General features: G+C 36.5%; 1 protein-coding gene across 1 annotated transcript in view; it reads left to right on the top strand.

Annotated features, from left to right (window-relative positions):
* Slc13a1 (solute carrier family 13 member 1) overlaps nucleotides 1-23,635 on the top strand; it is an 81,577-nt gene that overhangs the window by 13,854 nt on the left and 44,088 nt on the right. The window contains exons 3-6 of the mRNA XM_059256533.1: nucleotides 11,682-11,818; nucleotides 13,965-14,152; nucleotides 14,782-14,839; nucleotides 14,921-14,969. Coding sequence (XP_059112516.1) covers nucleotides 11,682-11,818; nucleotides 13,965-14,152; nucleotides 14,782-14,839; nucleotides 14,921-14,969 — 432 coding nt within the window. The remainder of the gene's footprint in view (nucleotides 1-11,681; nucleotides 11,819-13,964; nucleotides 14,153-14,781; nucleotides 14,840-14,920; nucleotides 14,970-23,635) is intronic.

Raw genomic sequence — 23,635 nt, 5'->3', positions numbered from 1 at the left:
CTTCTGCTTTGGTCCAAGGCTACTGTCTGGTCACTCACACATCTTTCATGTGGACAAAGGTTTTTCTTTCTTACTAGTCTTGGTTAAGTTCTTCCTAGGAGAGAAGTTGTTCCTACTTCATTTTCACATAGTTCTTCCCTATTTTGGAGCTCAAATCTTCCTGTTCTCATGACCCTGTTTGTCCCTCTTTCCATATCATGTTTCTACCTTCCTCCTGACTGTTTCTGTTCTTTCTCATTATGACTGGTTTGGAGGAGAGTGTGGCAAAGGTTAGCCTTCAGTTCCTCTTACCTCTAGGCTGAGGTTCAGCTTTTAAGGAATGTGAGACCAAAGATCTAAGTTTCTTAAATGGTCTAACATGCTGAGGGGTGGGTAAGACCAACCAGAGACAGAAAATATGTTGTAGAGTTAATCTTATTGTACCACTGTGGCTGGCAGTACCTGTCCAGAACTCTTTATTCTCCAAGGTGACATCATCACCAGTCCTAGGGTCTGAGAAGTGGAAAAGAGTTCTTCTGGGACAACTCTCACAGAGCAGGCATCTCCTCTGTTTATGACCTACAAATGACATCACTCCATGTCTTTCTGATTGTAGGTCTTCAGTAACTCACAAGGAGGGTAATTTTGACTTTCAAGAAATTCAGCTTCATTTAGACCAAGTCTGATGTTCAATTACATTGATCCATGCAACTTTTACTTCACATCTACTCTGTAAATAAATGCCATCTTTCTTTTGCATATAACGTTTCTTGAATTTTACAATTAATGTAATCCCTACCTCCAGTCTTTATGAGTTCTAGACTATGACTCCTCTTTTCAAACCTACCACCTTTAACTCTGTCACCACTATTACCCCATCTTCTTTTCTCATCCCAGAACTAACTCTAGTTTGTCAACAGTACAGAAAATTAAGCCAGGTAATAAATTAGCTATGTTTCCTGTTGCTGTGGTAACATATCCTGACACGAGTAAGTTAAGGAAGGAATGGTATACTTGGGTTCACAGTTTGAATGCGCAGTTCATCATTCTGGTGAAATATTAGCAGGAGGAATTTCAGGCAGCTGGTAACATTTTATCTGCAGTCAGGAAGCAGAGAACAATGAGTGCTAGTGTTCAGCTCATTTTCTCCTTTGTATTCAGTCCAGGATAGAAGTCCATAGAATGTTGTAGCCCATACAGGGCAAGTCTTCTTGCCTCAACTAACTCAATCTAGAAAATCCCTCTCAGGTATGTCTAGAGGCTAACCTAACCTAAATAATTCCTTATAGGCATCTCCGTGGGCTTTTATAGCAGGTGAATCTAGATCTCATCAAACTGACACTATTAACTACGACAGTTGGTAAATGTAAAATCTGCTATGGAGTAATTACTCAATAAATACTAGTTAATGTAGCTAGTAGACTGACAAAAACAGACCATTTTAGAAATATCTGGAGGGTTGCGAAGGCAAATAAACGTACCATCTACATTCTGGTCGGATGTATTTCAGTCGTTCGAATCTTTTCACCTTGTAAGCAGAACTGGAGCCTCCAGGAAGTAGTAATACTTAGGACGTTGAGTGGTGGTGAATGTTCTCCATCTCTTGGTCCTTTTTCCACAAAGGACAGTTAACTTTTAACAAGTAAATGTCTGACCAAAGCTACTATGAACAGAGACACAAATTTAGTAAAAAATAAATAAGGTGAGTAGCTGATACATGTGTGTGTATATATATATATATATGTGTGTGTGTGTGTGTGTGTGTGTGTGTGTGTGTGTATATATATATATATATATATATATATATATATATATATATATTTGTGTGTGTATCATCTTTATCATGTCTCTTAGTTACTCTTTTTTTATCATTTGTAAGTAGAACATGAAGCCATATGAGTCAAGGTTGTACAATCAAATAAAATATGTAAAACAGTGTTCAAATACTGATACAGCATCCATGAGTCTTCATATCAACAGTTTTGAGAGTGTTAACTGCCGTTGTACCCATATTGGCACTTTCATATATCAGATCTGTCATTGAATAGGTGAAGATCTTCATCCAAGTGGAAAGCTCTAAGAATGTCTTTTTTTGGCAACCATAGTTACAATCTTACTTACGTACTTTAAGGCCAATACTGAATATTTATATCTTGCTCTGCACATGACTGTAACTGAAAACTACCAACAACTATTGAATTTTTTATACTGTTTGAATTACATCTAAACAGCTAAATAGTTTGGTGCAATCAATTTGATCTTCTATAATAGATACTGGTATTACTATTGTTGAAAATACTTTTTAAAATAAAATATATGAGAAAAAAATCTATGCATATATAGATGTTATGTTATATACTTACTAAGTCATTCAATAAATATTTATGTGGTAGGGCCTGCCAGACACTTGGAAAACATTAATAAATAGAACTTGGGGACAATTTCATGAATAAAAATAGAGAAAAATTCCCTATTTTTTAGGGGAATGGAGAGAGTGAATAATATATCTGATAAATAGATGAGTTGAATAGTTTGTTAGAGAAGTAATTGATGTAACTAAAGAGATGGCCCAGGATTTCATGTACTTGCTATGCAAACACTAGGACATGAGTTTAGAGCCCTGGCACCCACACCAAAAGCCAGGTGTGCCAGGATCAGCCTGTCATGTCAACTCCAGGAAGGTAGGAGATAGAAGGCACATGGTGGGAAGTCAATCTACACAGACAACTGCTGAGCCAAAAATTCAGTGAGGGAACCTGTCTCAGGAAATAAGGTAGAGAGTGATAAGTATATGGATGTCCACTTCTTGACTCCATCTATGCATTCTCAGGCACAGGCACCTGCACACACATTTGCACGTACATGGATACATCATGGACTCTCTCTCTCACACACACAAGAAATGTAATTGATAATAAGGAAGATTCAAAAAGTTAATGAAGATGAGAAGGAGTGGCAATTTTAGATAGGGTTGTCTACTGTAATAGGAGTTTGTTATCAGGGTAGAACAATCGATTTCCCTGAACAAAGAGTTACTGGAGATGAGGAAGTTAGCCATTTGAGTATCGGGGAATGCCCACTTCTTAAGGGAGAAACACCAAGTACAAAGGCCTCAAGTCAGGCCAATACCTACAGCATGACTGTAGCCCAAATAATAAGTGGGAAATCAACTACAGTGTCAGGGAGGTAATGAGATTAGATTTGGGCTGGCCATGATCAAAGAAGGTCATGGTAAGCTTTAACCAATTGAGGAAGTAGAGACTTAATGGAGAATTTGGAGCAAAAAAAGTAACATTATTAAACTGACTTTGATTTTCACAAAGTAATTTGAGAAATTAAACAGAAAAGGAGACAGGCAAGCTACTGCAAGCTAGCTGGAGATCATGATAACTAAGAACATAGCTGTGTCACACACATTGACTATCTTGATAGTGAAGTTTGAAACAAAAGCCAACTGAATTCCTTTACTTGTTAGATATGGCATATGATTGCAAGAAGAGACTCAAGGATACCTCTCAGGTTTTTGACCTGTCAAATGGAGAAATGGAATTGCATTCCATGAATTTGGAATAATTGTGGGAGAAGCAGGCTGGCTATGGAGAAGGGTTAAAGCATGGGAGTTCAGTACTGAATGTGTACATTTGAAATGTCTGTTGAGTATCTAAGTGAAGAGATTGAGAATGAATATGGATATAGCTCAAAAGAAGTTCAGAGTTCATGAGAGATGGGCTCATATGGAGTTATTAGTTATCTAATAGTAATCAGCATATAGATGTTTTTTAATGTTTATGACATGAGATCATTTAGGGAAGTAAGTGAAAACAGAAAACTGAAACAGAATCTTGGATGCTGCTACCTCCAGGGGTCGATGAAGCTGGGTATGGATGGTACCATGAGCCTGTAATCCAAGCACTATGGAGGCACTTTTGAGGCCAGCTTGAGCTACCTTGTGAATCCAAGGGCATTCTAAGATGAATAGGATAAACCAGTCTCAAACAGAGCAAAAGAAAACAACAAATGGTTAATGAGAAGAGAAGGAACTGGGCAAAGAGACCAGAAGAAAAGGTTATTGAGATAAAAGGGAAACCAGAAAGGTGTGGAGTCCTAGAATCCAAGTGAAGTAAATGTTTCAAGGATGAAGCAGGGACCAGGCTGTCAAATTTGCTGGTAAGTAAGTTAGTAAGAAGACAAGAAATTTTATCATTGTATTTAGCAGAACAGCATAAATAAACATTTTAAAATGAACTATATAGTCATATTAATTTTAACCAACAAGGCACATTTTTAAGAACATTCTTATTTAGCTCACAGACAATGTGAAGAACTACTTCTTATGAGGTTTTATTGATTTGTGCAAAGGTTGCTTAGCTGATAAATTATATGGTTAGGCAGGAACCCAGGTGTTCTGATTGAAAAATTCCATATTTTTAGATGAAATCCCATTTAGGGGCAGGAATGGAACTATCTTGATCTTGTAAATACACTTTAAATCTCATGAATTTCACTTGACATATCCATTTCTTCTCTCCAAATAGTTATATTTATCAGTGTCATTTCTAAATCACCAGCACTTCCTTCATTTACTTATTTATTTATTTATTTTACTGACTCATGCATCCAGTGCTGGCCTCAAGCTTAATATGTAGCCAAGGATCACCGGAACCTTCTTCTTATCTCCCTGCTTCTACATTCCGAGTGCAAGTCTGAGATTATAGGCATGCACCAGGCTCTGGTTCATTTGGTGTTGATATTAAAACCCAGGACTTTGTGCATTCCCAGGGATCTGTGTATGCTAGGAAAGCACTCTACCGGATGAGTTATATCCCTAGTTCCTAAGATCATACTCTTTGGCAACAGAATAGATGTAGTTTTATTCTTCATGCAACAGGGAACAAGAAGAAGAAAATGTAGGATGTTTGAACTGAGAAAATGGGTGTCATTTTTAATTACTGTGATTTTAGATGTTTGTGGAAAATAGAAGTGTCAGTTGGGTTCCTATTCTGAAACCTGGACTTCTCTGTCAGGATACAAAGAGCATAGTGTTGTTCTCATTACTCATTCAGTAAGCATGTAGTTGATCTCTACTATGCTAGATAGTATGTATATTAGTCATGCAGAAAGGAATTTCATCTCCAGCATTTGCCATCAGATGTATGAAACAAGAAGAGCACACATGGAACCTTCTGGAGAAATGCAACTGTGAGAACAGATTTTAAACATTTCAAAGTAGGCAAGAAAAAACTTCCCAAAGAGCAAGGGAACAAACTATTGAGGGGAAAAGTTGTTCACAAGTATAAACACACAAGAAAATCAATATACTAAAACAGTTATGTCCCAGAGTTAGGTGTCTGGAAGGCTTAGAACAGAATAACCACATTTGGAAGGAAGGTGGGAGCTTAAAAATCCTTTCCTTCATTTCCTCTTTAGTTTATTTAATATTATTTACTTTTTTTACTTTGTGTCAGGACATAAAATGATCTAAAAACATCAAGTTCCTAAAGCCTCAGGACATGTGGTCTCAGGGGTAAGACAGGGAGCATGGAGTTAAGAAAGCAGTTGCAAGATATGGAAAAGAAAAGAAGCAAGGTGGGTCAGAAAGACAGCAGGATTTATGTAGAAATTCCAGATGTTTCATCACTGAAGACGTTTAGAGGGGGAAGAACCTATTGAACATCTTTCCTTTTGTCTCCGATGAGAGCTTCTCCAGCTCCTCAAATCGTTGTCAGTTCTTTGTGTGGTGAAACCTTGAATTCTTCTCTTTTAGTTTTTCTTAAAAAGATGTAATCAGTTATTGTGAACTCTAGTTAACCTATTGTGCTTTAGAATATTTGAGTTTAAACCTCTATTCTAATAGTTGTTGGTACCCAGCCTCTAACTTTCCTTCTTCCCATTCCCTATTGTAACTTCTAAGGACCACCAATCTCTACTTCTATGAAATCATGTCTTAGTTTCCATCTGTGGGAACTCACACGTCTTGTCTTCCTGTGCTCGACTTAGTTCCTTTAACCCACTTTCAGTGCATTGATGTTGTCAGACAGTAACCTCCAATCCCCTGCTCCTTTAACACTGTAGGATATATGACAGATACACTTTCAAGGTTACAGTAATACATAAAATAATACTATTATTTTTATTGCCCAATAACTACCAAATATAAATAAATAACATACACTAAAATGCATTTAAAAAGTCAATGTTTTACAAAACATTGTAAAGGTTTCTGCTTGTCTGCTTTTAATTTCAAGAATTAGCATCAACTTTTTGTTTTACTGAAATCAGGTCAGTTATAAGTGAAGATACAATTCAAAATAGCAAAATCATCACCAGAATTCATTTTTTTCTCTGTCTTTTATGGCATTATAATTGTTTTGCTCTGTCCCTCCCTTTTCATATTGCCAGGGATATGAAAGGATATTTCCTCTGACAATCCCCTCCTTTCTGCACAGTTTGTGATTTAATTTTATAAGGCATTTCCTAATGTCAGTTCTCCTAAATATCAATTGCATGAGAAGTTTCTTTTAACACATTTCAAGTTAATTTATTAAAAGTAAAGAAATTCTGAAAATGGGCAGTAAGCTAGGCCACTTTTTGGGAAAAAAAAAACCCCAAAAACAAAGAGTTAAATTATCATTTAAAGGCTTTATGAAGGCCTGTGGGGGAAAATCTAGTATTTTAAGAGTTGAGATTTTAACTTGACTGAACACACAATTCTCATGGAGTGGGGAGATTTGTGCTTAACATATTGGAAATTCTTTGGAATTACTCTGGCAAATGGTCACTCAAAGTGCCTGGACAGAGTTCCTCTCTGAGTGATATTAAGTAAAAGTGGTTTAATGCAGCTGGATGTTTTCCTGTGTCCTGCCCAGTTCTGCAGCCGCTCAGACCCAAATAAACACACGGAGGTTTGTATTATTTTCAAACTATATAGCCTAATGGCTCAGGCTTTTTGCTAGCTAGATCTTACTTCTTAAATTAACCCATTTCTATAAATCTATACTTTGCCATGTGGCTTGTGGCTTGTTGGTAATTTACATCTTGCTTCTCCTGGTGGCAACTAGTAGTATCTTCTCAGCTCTGTCTTTCTCCTTCCTCTCTCTCTAGTTGGAATATCCCACCTAACCTTATTCTGCCTCACCACTGGCCAGCTTTATTTATCAACCAGTCAGAGCAACATATATTCACAGCATACAGAACAACATCCCAGAATACTTCCCCTTTTCTGTCTAATCAAAAATGAAGGTTTTTAACTTTAACATAGTAAAATTACATATAACAAAACATTTATCAAGCAAGAATTACAGTTATAATATCTAGTCTATTTGTATTTTGCAAAATTAAAGAAAACATTCTATCATCTATCCTATATTTGTGAGTTTAACGTTTCAAATCTAATTTATCTTATTATAACCAAGGGAAATTATAATTATAACTATCTAGTCTTTGATTGCATCAAAGACCCCAGAAGGATATAATATTACCTAAGTAAACAGGAAATTCATTGTAAGCAACTTTCAAAATTCTGGAAATGACAGAGACAGCTGCCTGCCTGGATAGTCATCGAAAGTTTCTCTGCAACTTTGGGGCATCCATCTTTAGCCTATAGGTCTAGAGTCTCTCAGTCACTTCTCTCTGTGTCCTGTAGAATGTCTGGTAGTTTCTTCTGTGAAGCAGGAACCTGAAGGACCATCTCGCCTTGCAAAGTTCAGTGGTCACCTTCCTATGGGTCCTGCATGTCCAGGCAATACAACATTTTGTCAAGCAGTCCAGGCAAGAACAGTTTCTTGCCCAAATGGCTATTTTTGCCAAGAAGATAAACTCCATATAGAGTGTCTTTGATGCCCATCTTTCTTTTTGAAGTAAATCAGTGCTGCCAGGAGCAGATGTGTCTCATGTTCAGAAAGTCTAAGTTTTTAAAACATTTTAAATGCCATATTCTGTAGGTCTTTGAAGTGTTTGAAGATTACCTACCCAGTTGAATTATATCTAAGTATACCTAGAAAACTTAATATGACTATAAGTTTGACTATCATAGAAGACTAATTATTAATCTATATTTCTTAATTATCCATTACAATTTAAATGAGTTATATAAACATAATACCTTAAATGAGAGTAAAAAAATATATAGTATAACAAAATCAACTCTAAATTTGTATCAATAAACTAAAATCCATAGAAATGTAAAACATTTTTAAACAAGTTGCTCTTTAAAAGTAGAATCAATAATTTACCCTTTCATGCTATCATATCTATATCCTATCCCCCTTTTTTCTTTTAGAAAGATATTGATTATGACCAATAACAATTTGTGACCAATCTTTAACAAAGACAAATATCCATAATCTATTTATTGGGAATGTGGGTGTAGTGTTCTAGGCTACCGCCTGCTGATAGGCGGTGCTGGTAGTCTTATGGGGATCCTGAAGAAATTAAGAATTATGGTCAAGTCCTGACTGGAGTAGTCTGTGATGTTGTATTTTCTGAGCCAGTTGCCTTGAAGCTGTTTTTGGATGTTGGATCATCTGGGCCTCTCAAGGGGGTCTTCCTTGATCAAACCATATTAGCCTGGAAGCAATCCATAGTTTCTCATTTTCTGTGGAAACAAAAGCAGAACCTCTTTTCCAAAGCAACATATCCTTAGACATAAACTTTGAAGTCCAGACACCTTTAAAATATACATATTGGTTTAACTTTATAATCAAATATCTTTCTGCAGTTAAAAATTCCAAGGACAACACAATCCATATTCTCTGTGTAATGTCCATCTTTACATGGTTTAGTTTTATATTACCTTTACTGTCTCTTCAAAGATTTTATTTTTTAAAACTATTTCTTTATATAACCGTCTATATTCATTGTTTTCTTTCAAGCCTATGTACATTTTTACACACATTGTAAACAGTTTAGAGTTTTATTTTATCTGAATCTGTCTCATTGTGAATCTATAATCTTTCTCTGACCAGGAGAGATTTTAAATTGTTCAATTGCATGGCTAGTACAAAAACAGCAGCCTTGGCTACTGACTCCACCCACCTCAGCTTCCCAATATGGTGGTGGTATGTTTACAGCCAGCCCTGGATGCCATGCTCTCTGCTGACTTTGGGAAGCAGTGGGTCCATGCCTCCATCTAGCAGCGTGTAGCCCAGAAACCTCTTCTTCTTCTTCTTCTTCTTCTTCTTCTTCTTCTTCTTCTTCTCCTTCTCCTTCTCCTTCTCCTTCTCCTTTTTGTATTAGCAAAAACTAAATCCACCACACAACATACTGTATAGCTTGGAGATGCCTCTGTGTACCACAGCAGGAATTGCCATGCTATGCTTCAGCCCACACACTATGAACCCTTCATACTGTAGCTCAAGTCCACACATCATGGCAACTCTGTACCTTGGCATCTCTATATCTCAGCCCACATGAGATATGAAGTAAAAAGCTGTTTTTTGGCTCCATTATTGTGTGTTTAGAAGCCATTTTTAAACTCTTTTAGGCCTTATAGAAATTCAAGACCCCCACATTGGTACATCAATTGTAGCTGGATGTTTTCCTGTGCCCCACCCAGTCCTGCAGCTGCTCAGACCCAAATAAACACACAGAGGTTTATATTATTTTCAAACTATATGGCCTAATGGCTCAGGCTTCTTGCTAGCTAGCTCTTACTTCTTAAATTAACCCATTCCTATAAATCTATACTTTGCCATGTGGCTTGTGGCTTACTGGTACTTTACATCTTGCTTCTCCTGGTGGCAACTAGCAGTATCTTCTCAGCTCTGTCTTTCTCCTTCCTCTCTCTCTAGTTGGAATGTCCTGCCTAACCTTATTCTGCTTCACCATTGGCCAAACAGCTTTATCTATCAACCAATCAGAGCAACATATATTCACAGCATACAGAAAGACATCCCACAGAGGTTTAAAATGATAGCCTTTAGGTAAGGACTTTTAAAATATATAATAAATAATTTTGAAGATGAAATCATTCAAATATGCAGGAGGACTACAGTTATCAGGAAGCAGGTAGTAATAAAGGTGTGTATTTGGTTGGTGAAGAAGATGATTTGGAGAGTGGGTGGCACAGCTATATCTGATGGGAACCGCAAAAGTAAAAAAGCCAGCACAGCTGCTTGACAAAGATCCAGCAAAGCTGAGTCGCATGATGGCCACTGTGCTACCTTTGGTTTTCATCTCCACCTGCTGTATACTTGGGGACTTTTAATATTTGTACAATTGAGGATATTGGATTGATGGAAATTTTCTTACAAATCATTTATGCCTTCTCCCAGGAGTACTGCTTCTAAGCTTCCCCAGGAAAGTCCTGAGCATAGCAGACCTCCTTTGGGAGATATCTTTATTTACTTGAAGGTCTTCTTTATGCCTTGGAGGTTGTGATGCACATAAAGAAGCCAGAGGTCTCTTTATGAGGCTCTGAGATATTCTTGAAACATCTGCCCCTGTACCTACTCAGGAACAAAATAATCAAAATAAAGTAAATTTAAAAAGGTCTACAAGATTCAGTGGGCTAGAAGAGTTGGCCACAGATCAAATTACAAGCCTCTTCCTAGTATACACTCTGGAGATTATGTGATATATACAATAACAAAGTTAGATTAGCTACAGTTAACTCTACCTTATACAGGGACTTACATTGATGGACAAAGAATGATATAGAAAGATGATAAAAGAATGAGGTGTCAGGACCTCCCTTTCTTAGAAAAGTTAGCTTATGCAGGGCCACTGTAGTGTCTTATGGCCAAAAAACAAGATAGTGCCAGGATTAGACATATAAATAAATTCTATAAAGATGTGAAATATAAAACATTACATTATGCTAGAAATTGAATAATAACTGAAGCACCTTTGGCCTAGGAATTTTTCTTGGACACTCTGACCATTAAGAGTTAATAATACACTGCTTGAGACATGGCAATTTTTCCCAGGCTGGCTTGGAGATTTCATTTTGGTCTAGCATCCTTGAAACCACAGAAGCTACCAGCCTGAGAATAGGCTGTCATATGCTTCTAGATTCTTAAAAATTGGGTTATGGGGTTGACCGTAAAAATGATTATAAAGGATAGCTCTATTCTGTCATGGTTTATCGATGACAACTAAACTTATAACTCCAGATGTGCAAGAGAAAAAAATTACACACATGTTCAGAAATAAAAATGATATGAACTATGTTTGGGAACAAAATGCATCTATTCCTGTTTACTGAATTCTGTATAAATAAAGAAGCACGCTGGCTGCTAGTCAGTCAGGCTGCAAGATTCTCTCAACCATCATGCCTGACTTATCCTTATCTTGCCTACTCCTTACCTCCTCTCTGGGACTTGGCCACAACCCAGGGCTGACCCCCAGAAGGTGGAGAGTGATGGTGGAATTGTCTAACATTTCAGTTATTTGCACTCCACTGTAGGACATTTTAAAAGTCACATCAGTTTATAGGAGGAGAAATTATAGCATAGGATCACTTGCATGAAGCAAGTCTTATTTAAAAATCTAGTGGTCTGTGTACATATATTTCTCTGTATGCTTTTAAATAGCACTATTTCTGAATAAAACTATAGTTCATATTTGTATTTAAACACATTTTTGACACAATAGAAAATTACATAGTTTAAGGTCACAGTTAAGAATAGTAGCCTACGAATGTCTTTGTTGTACATCATTCTCCCAACCAAGATACATAATCATGGGTTTAACTGAAATTCTAGGTGGCCTCTTCTTATTTCAAAGACTTTCACCTGCTGTTAATTGGAGTCATCTGTTTAGCAACATCAATAGAAAAGTGGAATTTACACAAGAGGATTGCTCTGAGGATGGTGATGATGGTGGGTGTGAATCCGGCCTGGTAAGTACTGTGTTCACTTCTTCCAGATTATATCCCAAGCAGACCATTTTGTGTAGAGCAAATAACAAATAAGTAATGTGGAAATGACTTGGGTAGCAGGGTGACTGAACATATGAAAGGGATGTGAAGTGTGCTTGAGGCGTAGGAGGAAAAGAAAACAGCTTTCCTTTCACTGCAGGTCAAATTTCAGGGAGATTGGAATAAATGCACACAACTCTCTCACCTTAAATGCACTGTTGGAGTCAAAGGTGAGAGGAGCCTTGAACCTCAACAAAGGAGACTGATATCTTCAGAGTAGATTTCAATCTCACTTTGTTTATTTGGCTGATTACACATTCAAAACTCATTCAAGAGCATCCTTCATCAACAGGGAGGATGTTCTGAACCAAAGACAAAGACATTACTGACAGAATACAAATCTGTGCAGAAAAATTTCAAGGTGAACACATTTTTCTTTTCAAATCAAGTGTTGCAAAGAGAAACAATCAATTGAAATTTTTCTTCTAGACGTGAAATTACTCATTTGACTGATTTCCCTTCATTGAAATGAATGTTTTTTTTTATTCCATTAAATTAATTGGCTATTTGGGTTCTACTCCACCTCTTGTTATAAACACGAACATCAGCTAAGGAACATTTCCAGTGTCATAATCATTTGCATAATGTTTTACTTTAAAGCCTTAGGTGGTTTTTCTCCTTCTTATCATTCTTTGGAAAATAAGAAAAAATGACCTCTGTTGTGTAATTTCTTCAAGGGCATAGCAGACTCTCTGTTTACCACTATGGAGTAAATTTCTTTGCTAAAATACTAATACTATGTGTGTATATTCATGCATACTTCTCTGTGTACACATGACACATATGAGACAAATTTGACAAAATATCTTGCTTAGAAAATTTATTATACATATGTATTTCTTTATAATATATTTATTATATAAATACAGTGGAATAGTGTCTCTTCCTCTTGGGTACCATAGACATCTTTTCCTTGACTATCTGGCCATTGCTCCAGGAGAAAGGTTAACACACTGCACAGTAAAGCAAGACTCTTGTCTGTTACAACACTATATGGCTCTTTGGTCTGAGGCATTTCCACCAGCAAAAGTTTACCTGATGATAATATTTTTTGATATGGAATAACTACCTATTATACAGATACTATATATTAAAAGTTTTCATTTTTTTAAAATTAAGAATTACTTTTTCAAACAGATTTCTAAGATGTTTTATGTTGTTTCACACATAGAAAGTATTCACCATACTCAAGTCTGAAACATGGTAAAGAACGGTTCATATAGATCTATTTTCAAAAAGAAGAGTCTATAATTGGCACTTCATAGAAATATCTGCTTCTGAATGATTTGGGGGGTCTCCTATCAGATCAAACTTCCCCCCAAGTATTGTTCTGAAAGTTTATAGAAACGGTTGAAGTCCCAAAGTCTCAGATTTGTTATTTTAAGGATAAATTACTCTGTTTATAAGAGAAGACAAGTAATAAATCTAATTCTTGACAACAGGAAGAAATGCTAGGTTCAACAGAGCATAAATAATAGAATCTATAGAAAATTCTGAAACTTCATTTTATCAAGGGATTGTAACCATTTTCTCCACCCACTATATATTGAACCAGGAGAGTGAATGAATGAATGGAAGATTTATAAATATTAATCCCATTCTTGGTTCTGTTTGCTGCACAGACTAACAGAAAAATGGCCAAAGGATGAAATAAAAGCAAGGGACTCTCATAAGTTGGCTGCACTGTCATCTTACTTGTGTCTAAAGATAAGTAGCCATTCATAAGAGAGTACTAAGTATTAGGGTAACTGCAGTCTGTTGTGCTACATCCCAGTTTGCAGTTAGGTATAAATTTAATCATTTATCTGATTTTGGGAAGAATGTTCTTCTAGTACCGTTAAAGGGATATATATCCTAATAACATGACCCTTATATGTTTTACTTTGATTCTACCTGTCTATGTAACCACACTCAGAGTTCCTCATCTGAGCAGAAACTTTATCTTCTGTGTTATTAAACACATACTTCACAATTTGCAAACGATATCCTTTAACGTTGAATATAGAGAGTATAGAGAACTACATGAGCTAGACAGCACAGCTCCACACTAAAGACCCTCTCATTTCAGGCTGACGTTGGGGTTCATGAGCAGTACTGCCTTCTTATCTATGTGGCTTAGCAACACCTCTACTGCTGCCATGGTGATGCCCATCGTGGAGGCTGTGGCGCAGCAGATCATCAGTGCTGAAGCAGAGGCCGAGGCCACTCAGATGACTTATTTCAATGAATCTGCCACCCATGGACTGGAAGTTGATGGTATCATGTATTGATATGGCCACAGTGGGGTTTAGTCATTTGGGCAGTAAGCATAAATTCAAGAATGCTGGGTTATATTCTGAATTAAGTATACATAAATGCATGAGATGCATTTAGTCTCACTATTTTTGAAGTCTCCAGAACCTACAAATGAATTCTACAAATATTTTACTTTAAATTAACTGCTGAGTATATTCTCTGGCATAAAAAGGAAGGATGCTTTTGTACCCTCCAGCTAGTCCAATGGAACACTCTCATGTCCTATCAGTAGACATCCAGGTTACTTTCCTTTTACCTGAATGGCTTTCCTGAATAAATTATAGACCTTTAATTCTTATGTTCTACTTGGGTACAGTATAGTACTAAATTCTAACATTGGTATTTCTTGCTCTGATGAACTGCTCTGATGCAATGGAAGACGTTGCAGGATATTTGCACTTGTAAAAGAAGAATGTTATATTGGTATAAGGTGAATTTGTTTCCTTTTAATTTCAAATAAGCTTCCATCTTTTATTGCATACATAAACATATGTATACACATGCACACATACACATTCATGCATACACACATGCAGACTCAATGATAACTCTTTACTTAAATGGTTTCTCTTTCATTTAATATTTTACAGAAACTGTTATTGGACAAGAAACAAATGAAAGAAAAGAGAAAGCAAAACCAGTTCCAGGGTAAAAACTATTGATATTTTGATAAGGATTTTCCAAATTACATTTTAATGAAATTACAAACTGGGTCAATTTATGTTTCAGAAGCAGTAACGACACAGGGAAAGTTTCAAGCAAGATGGAGACAGGAAAGGTACATTACATTTGATTCCTTCTAAATACTTATACATGAATTACATTAGAACTGTAATTGGGTAAATATCTATTATATAAAATTACTTTGTATGACTAAGTCCAAGTGTGGTCCAATGGTTTGATAAGCCTTTTTGGATAAACATCCAGATAAGAATTACTTTAGGCTCTATAAACCAACATCATTACTTTTTTCCTTTTATTAGAATCTCAGTTGGCAATTATCCAACTGAGTTTAAAGCAACACAGTTCTACTTGCAGAATACTGCCTTGGTTCTTATTAAATGTTGTTGACCTGATATGCTGGTTTTCATTAGCATCATCCATGTTCCTTCAGGTTATGGGTTTAGAACACCTTTTTTCCATATAATTACAAGTAACCATGGCATTAAGAAGAGGAGAGCAAGGTATACATTCCCTCTTTGGGCTGTATGATATATTGGCATTCAGCTCAACGGGAAAAGGAACATCATTGTTCATAGAAATTTCAAGGAGAGAGTGAGTTCTATAGAAAGAGGAAATAAGTGCAAGATAAGGTTTAAACCATTAGTTATGTCTACCTGAAGGTTTTTATGAGAAAAATTCATATATATTTGTGAAAACACTATTTTCTTTGAGGATAGAACTATTCCTTATAAAACATTAAAAATTGAGAGTGAGGCCAGTATGTTATAGAACCATACATTAGAAAATGAAGTTTGCATATGCTCATGAAAACTGGTAAGTCTAAACAGAGGAATAAAGAATGTACACATAGCCTGTGAATTGCTTGGAGATATTTTTAGCAAGCTAGATTTCTGGCACCATGCCTAAATTTTGAATTCAAAGTGATTTGCTATCAGTTGTGTCCTGGGCCTTCTAGGGAGAGATGTTGAAAACAGACTGCTCTTTATTATAAGCATTGCAGAATCTAGCGAATGTAAAACAACAAACAGACACACAAAAAAGCTACAACAAAATTTGCCTTACAAAAAGAGGCACAATTAGTTTAATATGGGCATGTCATAGAGAAGGAGTAGGAGATAAAGATGCTTGAGTCTGGGGAGATGACAGTCTGCATGAGAAGAGTGCCAATTCCTTGTGTTTAAGGACAGGTCTATTTTATTCTAATTTTAACCCCAGAATATCTCACAACCTGCAACACAGTAGGTATTAAATACTCCCCAATTCAGGAATAAGTGAATTCAAAGCATGAAAATAGGAAAGACACTCTAATCAGAGAGCGTATTCATTAAAATCTCAACTCAGCAAAACTCAGTCTTCTAGACACCTCTGCAGGACAGACACTAGAGATGAGTGAAATGCTGGGGGCAGTTCTTTGAGCCTGTAGTGGAGTTGCTGGATTCTCTGTGAGAAGAAGCCTCGAAGCTAGTAGGCAGTATGGCAAATTCTGCTTTGGGATGAATTTTCTGGTAATATTGTGAAAGGCAAGGGGGTATGGACCCTACTGTTTTTGATTAATCAGACCCTGGGAATGACAAATTTATTGAAAATGTCTCCACTGTTCTAAACTAAGTGAGGGTAGACTGGAATACAGAACACTGGGATAGAGAGCATAAGGGGAGGAAAACCTTTCCCATGGAGAAAAGTGAGGTAGTTGGAAGCATATTTTAAACAATAAAGACTGATATCTAAGTTTGGGAGAGAGAAACAAAGCTTTAAGTGCTGATTCTATGGTCTCCTCAGACCCTAATACTTTAAAATTCAACTATAATGGAAATATTTTTTTTTCTTTTTGCTGTAGAATGGGCTTTTAGAAAAAGAGAGCAAATGTTACTTTGTATACATAGAATATATTTTTATTTATTCTTTGAGATGTTCAGTGTTCCTTCTGTTTCTATTTTGTGGAACAATTTGAGGAGTATTGGTATTAGCTCTTCTTTGAAATTCTGGTAGAATTCTGCACTGGAACCATCTGGCCCTGGGCTTTTTTTTTGGTTGGGAGACTTTTAATGACTGTTTCTATTTCTTTAGGGGGTATAGGTTTATTTAAATTGTTTATCTGGTTTTGATTTAATTTTGGTATGTGGTATCTATCCATAAAATTGTCTGTTTCTTTCAGGTTTTCCAGTTTTGTAGAGTACAGGTTTTTGAAGTATGACCTAATGATTCTCTGGATTTCCTCAGTGTCTGTTGTTATGTCTCCCTTTTCATTTCTGATTTTGTTAATTTGGATATTCTCTCTCTGCCTTCTGGTTAGTTTGGATTAGGGTTTGTCTATCTCGTTGATTTTCTCAAAGAACCAACTCTTTGATTCATTGATTCTTTGTATTGTTTTCTTTGTTTCCATTTTATGGATTTCGGCCCTCAATTTGATTATTTCCTGGCATTGATTCTTCCTGGGAGACTTTGCTTCTTTTTGTTCTAGAGCTTTCAAGTGTGCTATTAAGTCACTAGTGTGAGATTTCTCCAACTTCTTTATGTGGACATTTAGTGCTATAAATTTTCCTCTTAGCACTGCTTTCATCATTTCCCATAAGTTTGGATATGTTGTGGATTCATTTTCATTGAATTCTAGAAAGTCTTAATTTCATTCTTTATTACTTCTTTGACCCAGTGTTGATTGAGTTGTGCATTGTTCAGTTTCCATGAATTTGTAGGCTTTCTGTAATTTGTGTTGTTGGTGAATTCTAACTTTAAGCTATGGTGATCCGATAAGATACAGGAGGTTATTCCAATTGTTTTGTATCTGTTGAGATTTGCTTTGTGACTGAGTATATAGTCAATTTTAGAGAAGGTTCCACGAGGTGCTGAGAAGAAGATGTATTCTTTTGTGTTTGGGTAAAATGTTCTATAGATGTCTGTTAAGTCCATTTGAATCATAACATCTGTTAGCTCCCTTATTTCTCTGTTAAGTTTCTGTCTGGCAGACTTGGCCATTGGTGAGAGTGGGATGTTGAAGTCTCCTACTATTAGTGTGTGGGGTTTGATTTGTGATTTAAGCTTTAGTAGTATTTCTTTTACAAATGTGGGTGTCCTTGTATTTGTGGCATAAATGTTCAGGATTGAGACTTCATTTTGATGGATTTTTCCTGTAATGAGTATGAAATGTTCTTCTCCATCTATTTGTTAAGTATAGTTTGAAGCCTATTTTGTTCAATATTATAATAGCCAGCCTCTTTCTTAGATCCATTTGATTGGAAAATCTTTTCCCAACCCTTTACCCTGAAGTAATGTAAGTCTTTGAAGTTGAGGTGTGTTTCTTGTATGCAGTAGAAGGATGGATCCTGTTTTCATACCCATTCTGCTAGCCTGTGTCTTATAGGTTAATTGAGTCCATTGATGTTAAGAAATATTAATGACTAGTGATTGTTAATTCCTATTATTTTTTGGTTTTGTTGGTGGTGGTGGTAGTGTGTGTGTGTTTCCCTTCTTTGGGGATTACTGGTGTGAGATTATCTATTGCCTGTATTTTTGTGGGTGCAGCTAACTTCTTGGGTTGGAACTTTCCTTCTAGTTTTCAATAGGGCTGGATTTGTGGACAAGTATTGTTTAAATCTGGTTTGTCATGGGATATCTTGTTTTCTCCATCTATGGTGACTGAAAGTCTTGCTGGGTATAGCAGTCTGGGCTGGCATCGTGGTCTCTTAGTGTCTATAGATCATCTGTCCAGGACCTTCTGGCTTTTGTAGTCTCCATTGAGAAGTCAGATGTAATTCTGATAGGTCTGCCTTTATATGTTACTTAGCCCTTTTCCTTTGCAGCTCTTAATATTCTTTCTTTATTCTGTATGTTTAGTGTTTTGATTATTATGTGGTGAGGGGACTTTTTTTTGGACCAGTCTATTTGATGTTCTGTAAGGTTCTTGTACCGTCATAGGCACGTCCTTCTTTAGGTTAGCAAAGTTTTCTTCTATGATTTTGTTGAATATATTTTCTGTGCCTTTGAGCTGCAATTCTTCTCTTTATTCTATCCTTATTATTCTTAGGTTTGGTCTTTTCATGGTGTACCAAATTTCCTGGATGTTTTGTGTAAAGAATTGGTTGGATTTAACATTTTCTTTGACTTATGAATTTATTTCCTCTATCAGACCTCCAACACCTGAGATTCTGTCTTTCATACATTTATGTAAAATATTTTGATTATATTGACTGCCACTTCCCCCTATTCCTCCCAACTCTCAGTCCAACCATGTCTCTTAACAAATTTCATACCCCCACCTTTTAAAAATAAACAATTGAATCAAATTAGTGCTGCCTATAAGCATGAGTGTAGGACCATCCAGTGGAGCTGGAGCTACACAGAAGAAAATTCTTCCTTTCTAGCAGCTATCAACTGCCAAGAGTTCCTCAGATGGTGGTTGGCCTCATGAGCCCCTCCCCCATCCATTCTGGAACATTTACTGGCTTGATCTTTTATTGATCTTACATAAGCAGGTACAGCTATTTTGAGTCCCACAGTTCTTTGCTTTGTTTACATCCAGAAAACAGTTGTGCAACAGTTCTCCCTAACCTCTGGCTCTTCCTTGATATTCACTGAGACTTTGGAAAAGAGGGTGAGATAAAGATGTCACATTTAGAGATAAGCACTTCACAGTCACTTATGCTGTTGCCCTTTGACCAGTTGTGAGTCTCTGTATTAACCATGGTCCACTGGGGGTGGGAGGGCTTCTTTAATGAGGGCTGAGAAGTACACTCCTTTATGGGTATTTAGAAGGTAGATTGATACTATGTCTATTTAGCAAAATAATAATAGTAGGTCCTTCCTTACAGACTATAAACTGCCCAGCCAGGCTGGTTTGGAGTACCATACATCAGTTCTGTCTTATGAAGTGAGCTTTAAATTCAACCAGAAAGTGGTTGGCTATCCCCATACTATACACACCACTCTTAATCCAGTAAGCATATCTTGTCAAACTTGGTCATTACTATAGCTCACAGGGTTCACAGCTGGGTAAGACTTTATGATTTTTCTCCCCCACCAGCCTGAATAGCACCTTTTACCATTATGACAATTAGCCAGTAGGGAGGAAGCTTCCAGGTTATTATCAGCTTGGTTTCTCCATGTTCTGTGCCCCAACAGTGTGGTATCTTCAGAAATAGGGTCCTACCTTCAAGTTCTGTTGCGTAACCAGGAGCAATGACTATAGAGTGAATTGCTTTGGAGGTCTATGACATGTTTCTGACCAACAAATCAAAGGGAGCCACACATGACACTGGGTTCTTTGTTTGATAACCTATTGTATCTTGGAGAGCGTCATCTCCCTGTGTAGGAGAACTCTAAAATCTTTTTTAAGACTTATTTCTATTATGTTTAATTATGTATATGTGTGTTTCTGTATTCTGTATATGGATATGCACACATGAGTTCAGGGGCCTGAGGATACCAGGATATTGTGTCAGATCCCCTGGAGTTAGAGTTACAGGCAGATACATGCTGCCTGATGCTGGTGTTAGGGAAGAAACTTGGGTTGTCTGCAAGAGCAATGTGTGTTCTTAATTGCTAAGCTCTCTCTCCAGTGCCCATTTACACACACACACACACACACACACACACACACACACACACACACACACATACACACACACACACACACACAGACTCTTTCAAAACTCCTTAATGTTAGTTTTCCCTTTCCCACCCCCTTGTCTACCTTACTCCTCCCACCCCCTCTCCTATTTATCCACAACCTCCCAATTATTCCACTTTCTGCCTTCACACCACATGTGCTCCACTGTTCCTACCCTTAAAAAAAATCTTTCTTCACCGTCCCCCCATTAGACATCCCTTGTTTCCTGGTCTCTATGGGCCTAAAAAATAAAACCTACAAATGTAAGTTTATTTTGATTCAACAAATATCTCTCTCTTTTTAAGAATAAACAGGTCATATGGTTTATGTAGCAATTATAAAGAACTGCAACTGTTCTTCATTGGGTTTACATTAGGCAATTTAACACTGACGGATTATATGAAAGAATTTATTCCTAATTTATCTAGTTATGAAACATAAGGCATATTTGAGTTCATAATGTTTTGTTTGTCTGCATTCTTCTTGATTAAAATAAACCTAGTATAGTTTGACATTGCATTTTATCTACAAGCCATAAAAGATGTATTTATTACTGGAGATGGTGATTACAATGAGCTGGAATTGAGGGTGATGGATATTCAGTTGTCCCTTGGGTTTCAGGAGCCGATTTAATAGTGCTCTAATCTAAGGGGCACTTTCCTATGCTGCATACATAAGAAGGGAGAATTTTTCTCCTACCAGGTACTCCTCTCACTAGAAGGCAAGGTCTGAGCATTAACAGGTGTCCTACTGATGCCTAGAAGGAAAGTGGCTGGGCTTGCGAATTCCACACTGCTCTCTAAACACGCCTGTCATATTTTTAGAGAAAGGAGCTGGAAAAAGAAATGGCGATCCCAAAGAACACTGGAATACATGGGGTGTGATATTTCTCAGGTTCCACATGACAGCTAGAAGACCAAACATCCCTTATAGGACTTTCATGAGAAACGAGTTATAGGCTTCCAAAAATGAAATCGTAGTCACCAAAGGAAGAAGCCACTGGTTCTTTTGCCTCTACTGCAAGCATTAGCATTATTCAAAGAGACAGCTCAGAGTTTTATATTCTCTTCACCTCTAAACCTTCAGGCAGCTTTGGATGAACAAAATTGGAAAATCAGTATGTTTTATGAAAAATTTGAGATAATTTTTTTTCGTTCATTCAATATAACATGTTGTTCCTCAAAGGTAAAAAAAGTTTAAGAGAACAATATCATTGAACAAATTGCATCAAGCTTTTAATTTGGTGTTGTTTGGTCTGGGGGTGAAAATCCTTATGGCTGAAAATTAAATTCTAGAAGGCAACACGTCTTAATACTTGCCAAGAATTTCAGAGTCGGTAAGCATAGTAATAAACAGTTCTTAACATTAGGAAAGAAACACATTAGTTCTGCAAAGCAAGGCAAGAGCAATTTAGAACACCTGGCCCTAAACTAACTATAAAATTGGTACTTTAAGTTAAATTACAGTTGCTGAGTAGACATAAGCTTCTTCTTCATTACTCTTCGCCATCCCTTGACTGGATGAAATTCAGTCACCAGGTTAATTGTTGTACTAGTCAAGTCTTGCTCCGTTTTCATTTGACTCAACTTAGATATATCCCTTTACTTTAAAAATCTCATGGCCAAGAGACAATATTAACAGAGGAGGTGAGCATGGACAGAAGGAATAACCATGACTCTTTAGGAATTGCATCCACCATCTACGAACTCACTTTAGATATTTTTAAAATCTCAACCAAATTTAAAGTTCCAGATCCTTTGGTGGCTATACTTCATTGTGTTTCAATAAAACATTTTCTTGTTAAATTATTGTTGATTATATATTTCCCTAAAACTTTTAATTTTATGAATTGCAAAAATATTATTGAGCAGAGAACATAAGCACAGCCCTATTGAAAGAATTTGCAGGTTAATTTAACTCATAAGAAGTCCTGCACAGGGAATCATTCACTTAAGAACTGTTCCTTGAGAACAGGAGCAAAGAGAGACTGCTCATCTGCCTAAACCAGGCCTGAGTTTACTTCGTTCTCAATTTGTTTTCTTTTATTAAATATATTGGGAGTAAAATGTTTCACAACTTATAGATATCTTTTAAAGTAATGGAACCTTTTAAAGGTCAATAAAATAAATTAAATGACACATATTACATTCCAGATTTAGAAATAGTGATTAAGAATTTCAGAAGTTTCTGTGGACCCTTTATCTGGTTCTGTGTCTTCTTTACACAGTCACCCCTATGCCTTCGCAAAGACAGCTGTAGTCCAAAATTGTGTGCTCTTCTTTGTTTTCCCGTGTGTACTAGTAAGGGTAAAGGTCTGAACACTATAACAAATATCCAAAATACAAAGGGTTTCAAGAAGATTGAAATGGGCTGCAGTGGTGGCTCCACGTCTACTTTTCGCTTTCCTGCACCATCCTCAGCACTGAAGATTTCAGTCTGTCATAGGCCTCCTGTCTCCCTCTGTTCCGAACTGTCGCTAGCAGGGTCAAGAAAGAAGAAGAAGGCAAATGGATTCTTTTGGGTTTTTGTTTGTTTGTTTGTTTGTTTTGTTTCATTTGGCAAATGGATTCATATGATTGCCCTGGGGTTAGAACTATTCAGATTTTTCTATTTCTTGTTTAATTAACTATAGTTTACTACAAATAAATGCAAATGTGAAGTTATTCATAATGTCATTTATTTTCTACACTATTTACATGTGTATCTTTTGTCATTTCTAATATATTTCCCTTGTGCTTTTAAGCCTTAGTTTTTCTTTGAGGTCTATTTTATTGGTCTTACAAAGTTAGCCAAGTTTAGAACTAGATTATACTTCAGAAGAGGGTTTTTTAGTGTTGAATCTCTACTTTTTTTGTTTAAAAGAAAGCTACTTGAAATATATTTTAGTAATTATTCCCACACTTTAAAATTCTATTGCCTTTTGACAATTCTGTAAGAAGTCAGCTAGCTATCCGCCAAATTATCATTACTTTTAGGCAGTCTTTTGTCATTGGTTACTTTAGAGGTGTGTGTGTGTGTGTGTGTGTGTGTGTGTGTGTGTGTGTGTGTGTGAGAGAGAGAGAGAGAGAGAGACAGAGACAGAGAGACAGAGAGAGAGAAAGACAGAGACAGACAGAGAGAAAGAGAATGAATGTGTGTCTTTAGAACACCATTTGATA

The sequence above is a fragment of the Peromyscus eremicus genome, chromosome 3 (assembly GCF_949786415.1).
Source record: "Peromyscus eremicus chromosome 3, PerEre_H2_v1, whole genome shotgun sequence".
Classification (NCBI taxonomy): Eukaryota; Metazoa; Chordata; class Mammalia; order Rodentia; family Cricetidae; genus Peromyscus; species Peromyscus eremicus.
Note: the sequence above shows the minus strand (reverse complement) of the source record. Positions and strands in the feature narration are given on the sequence as shown.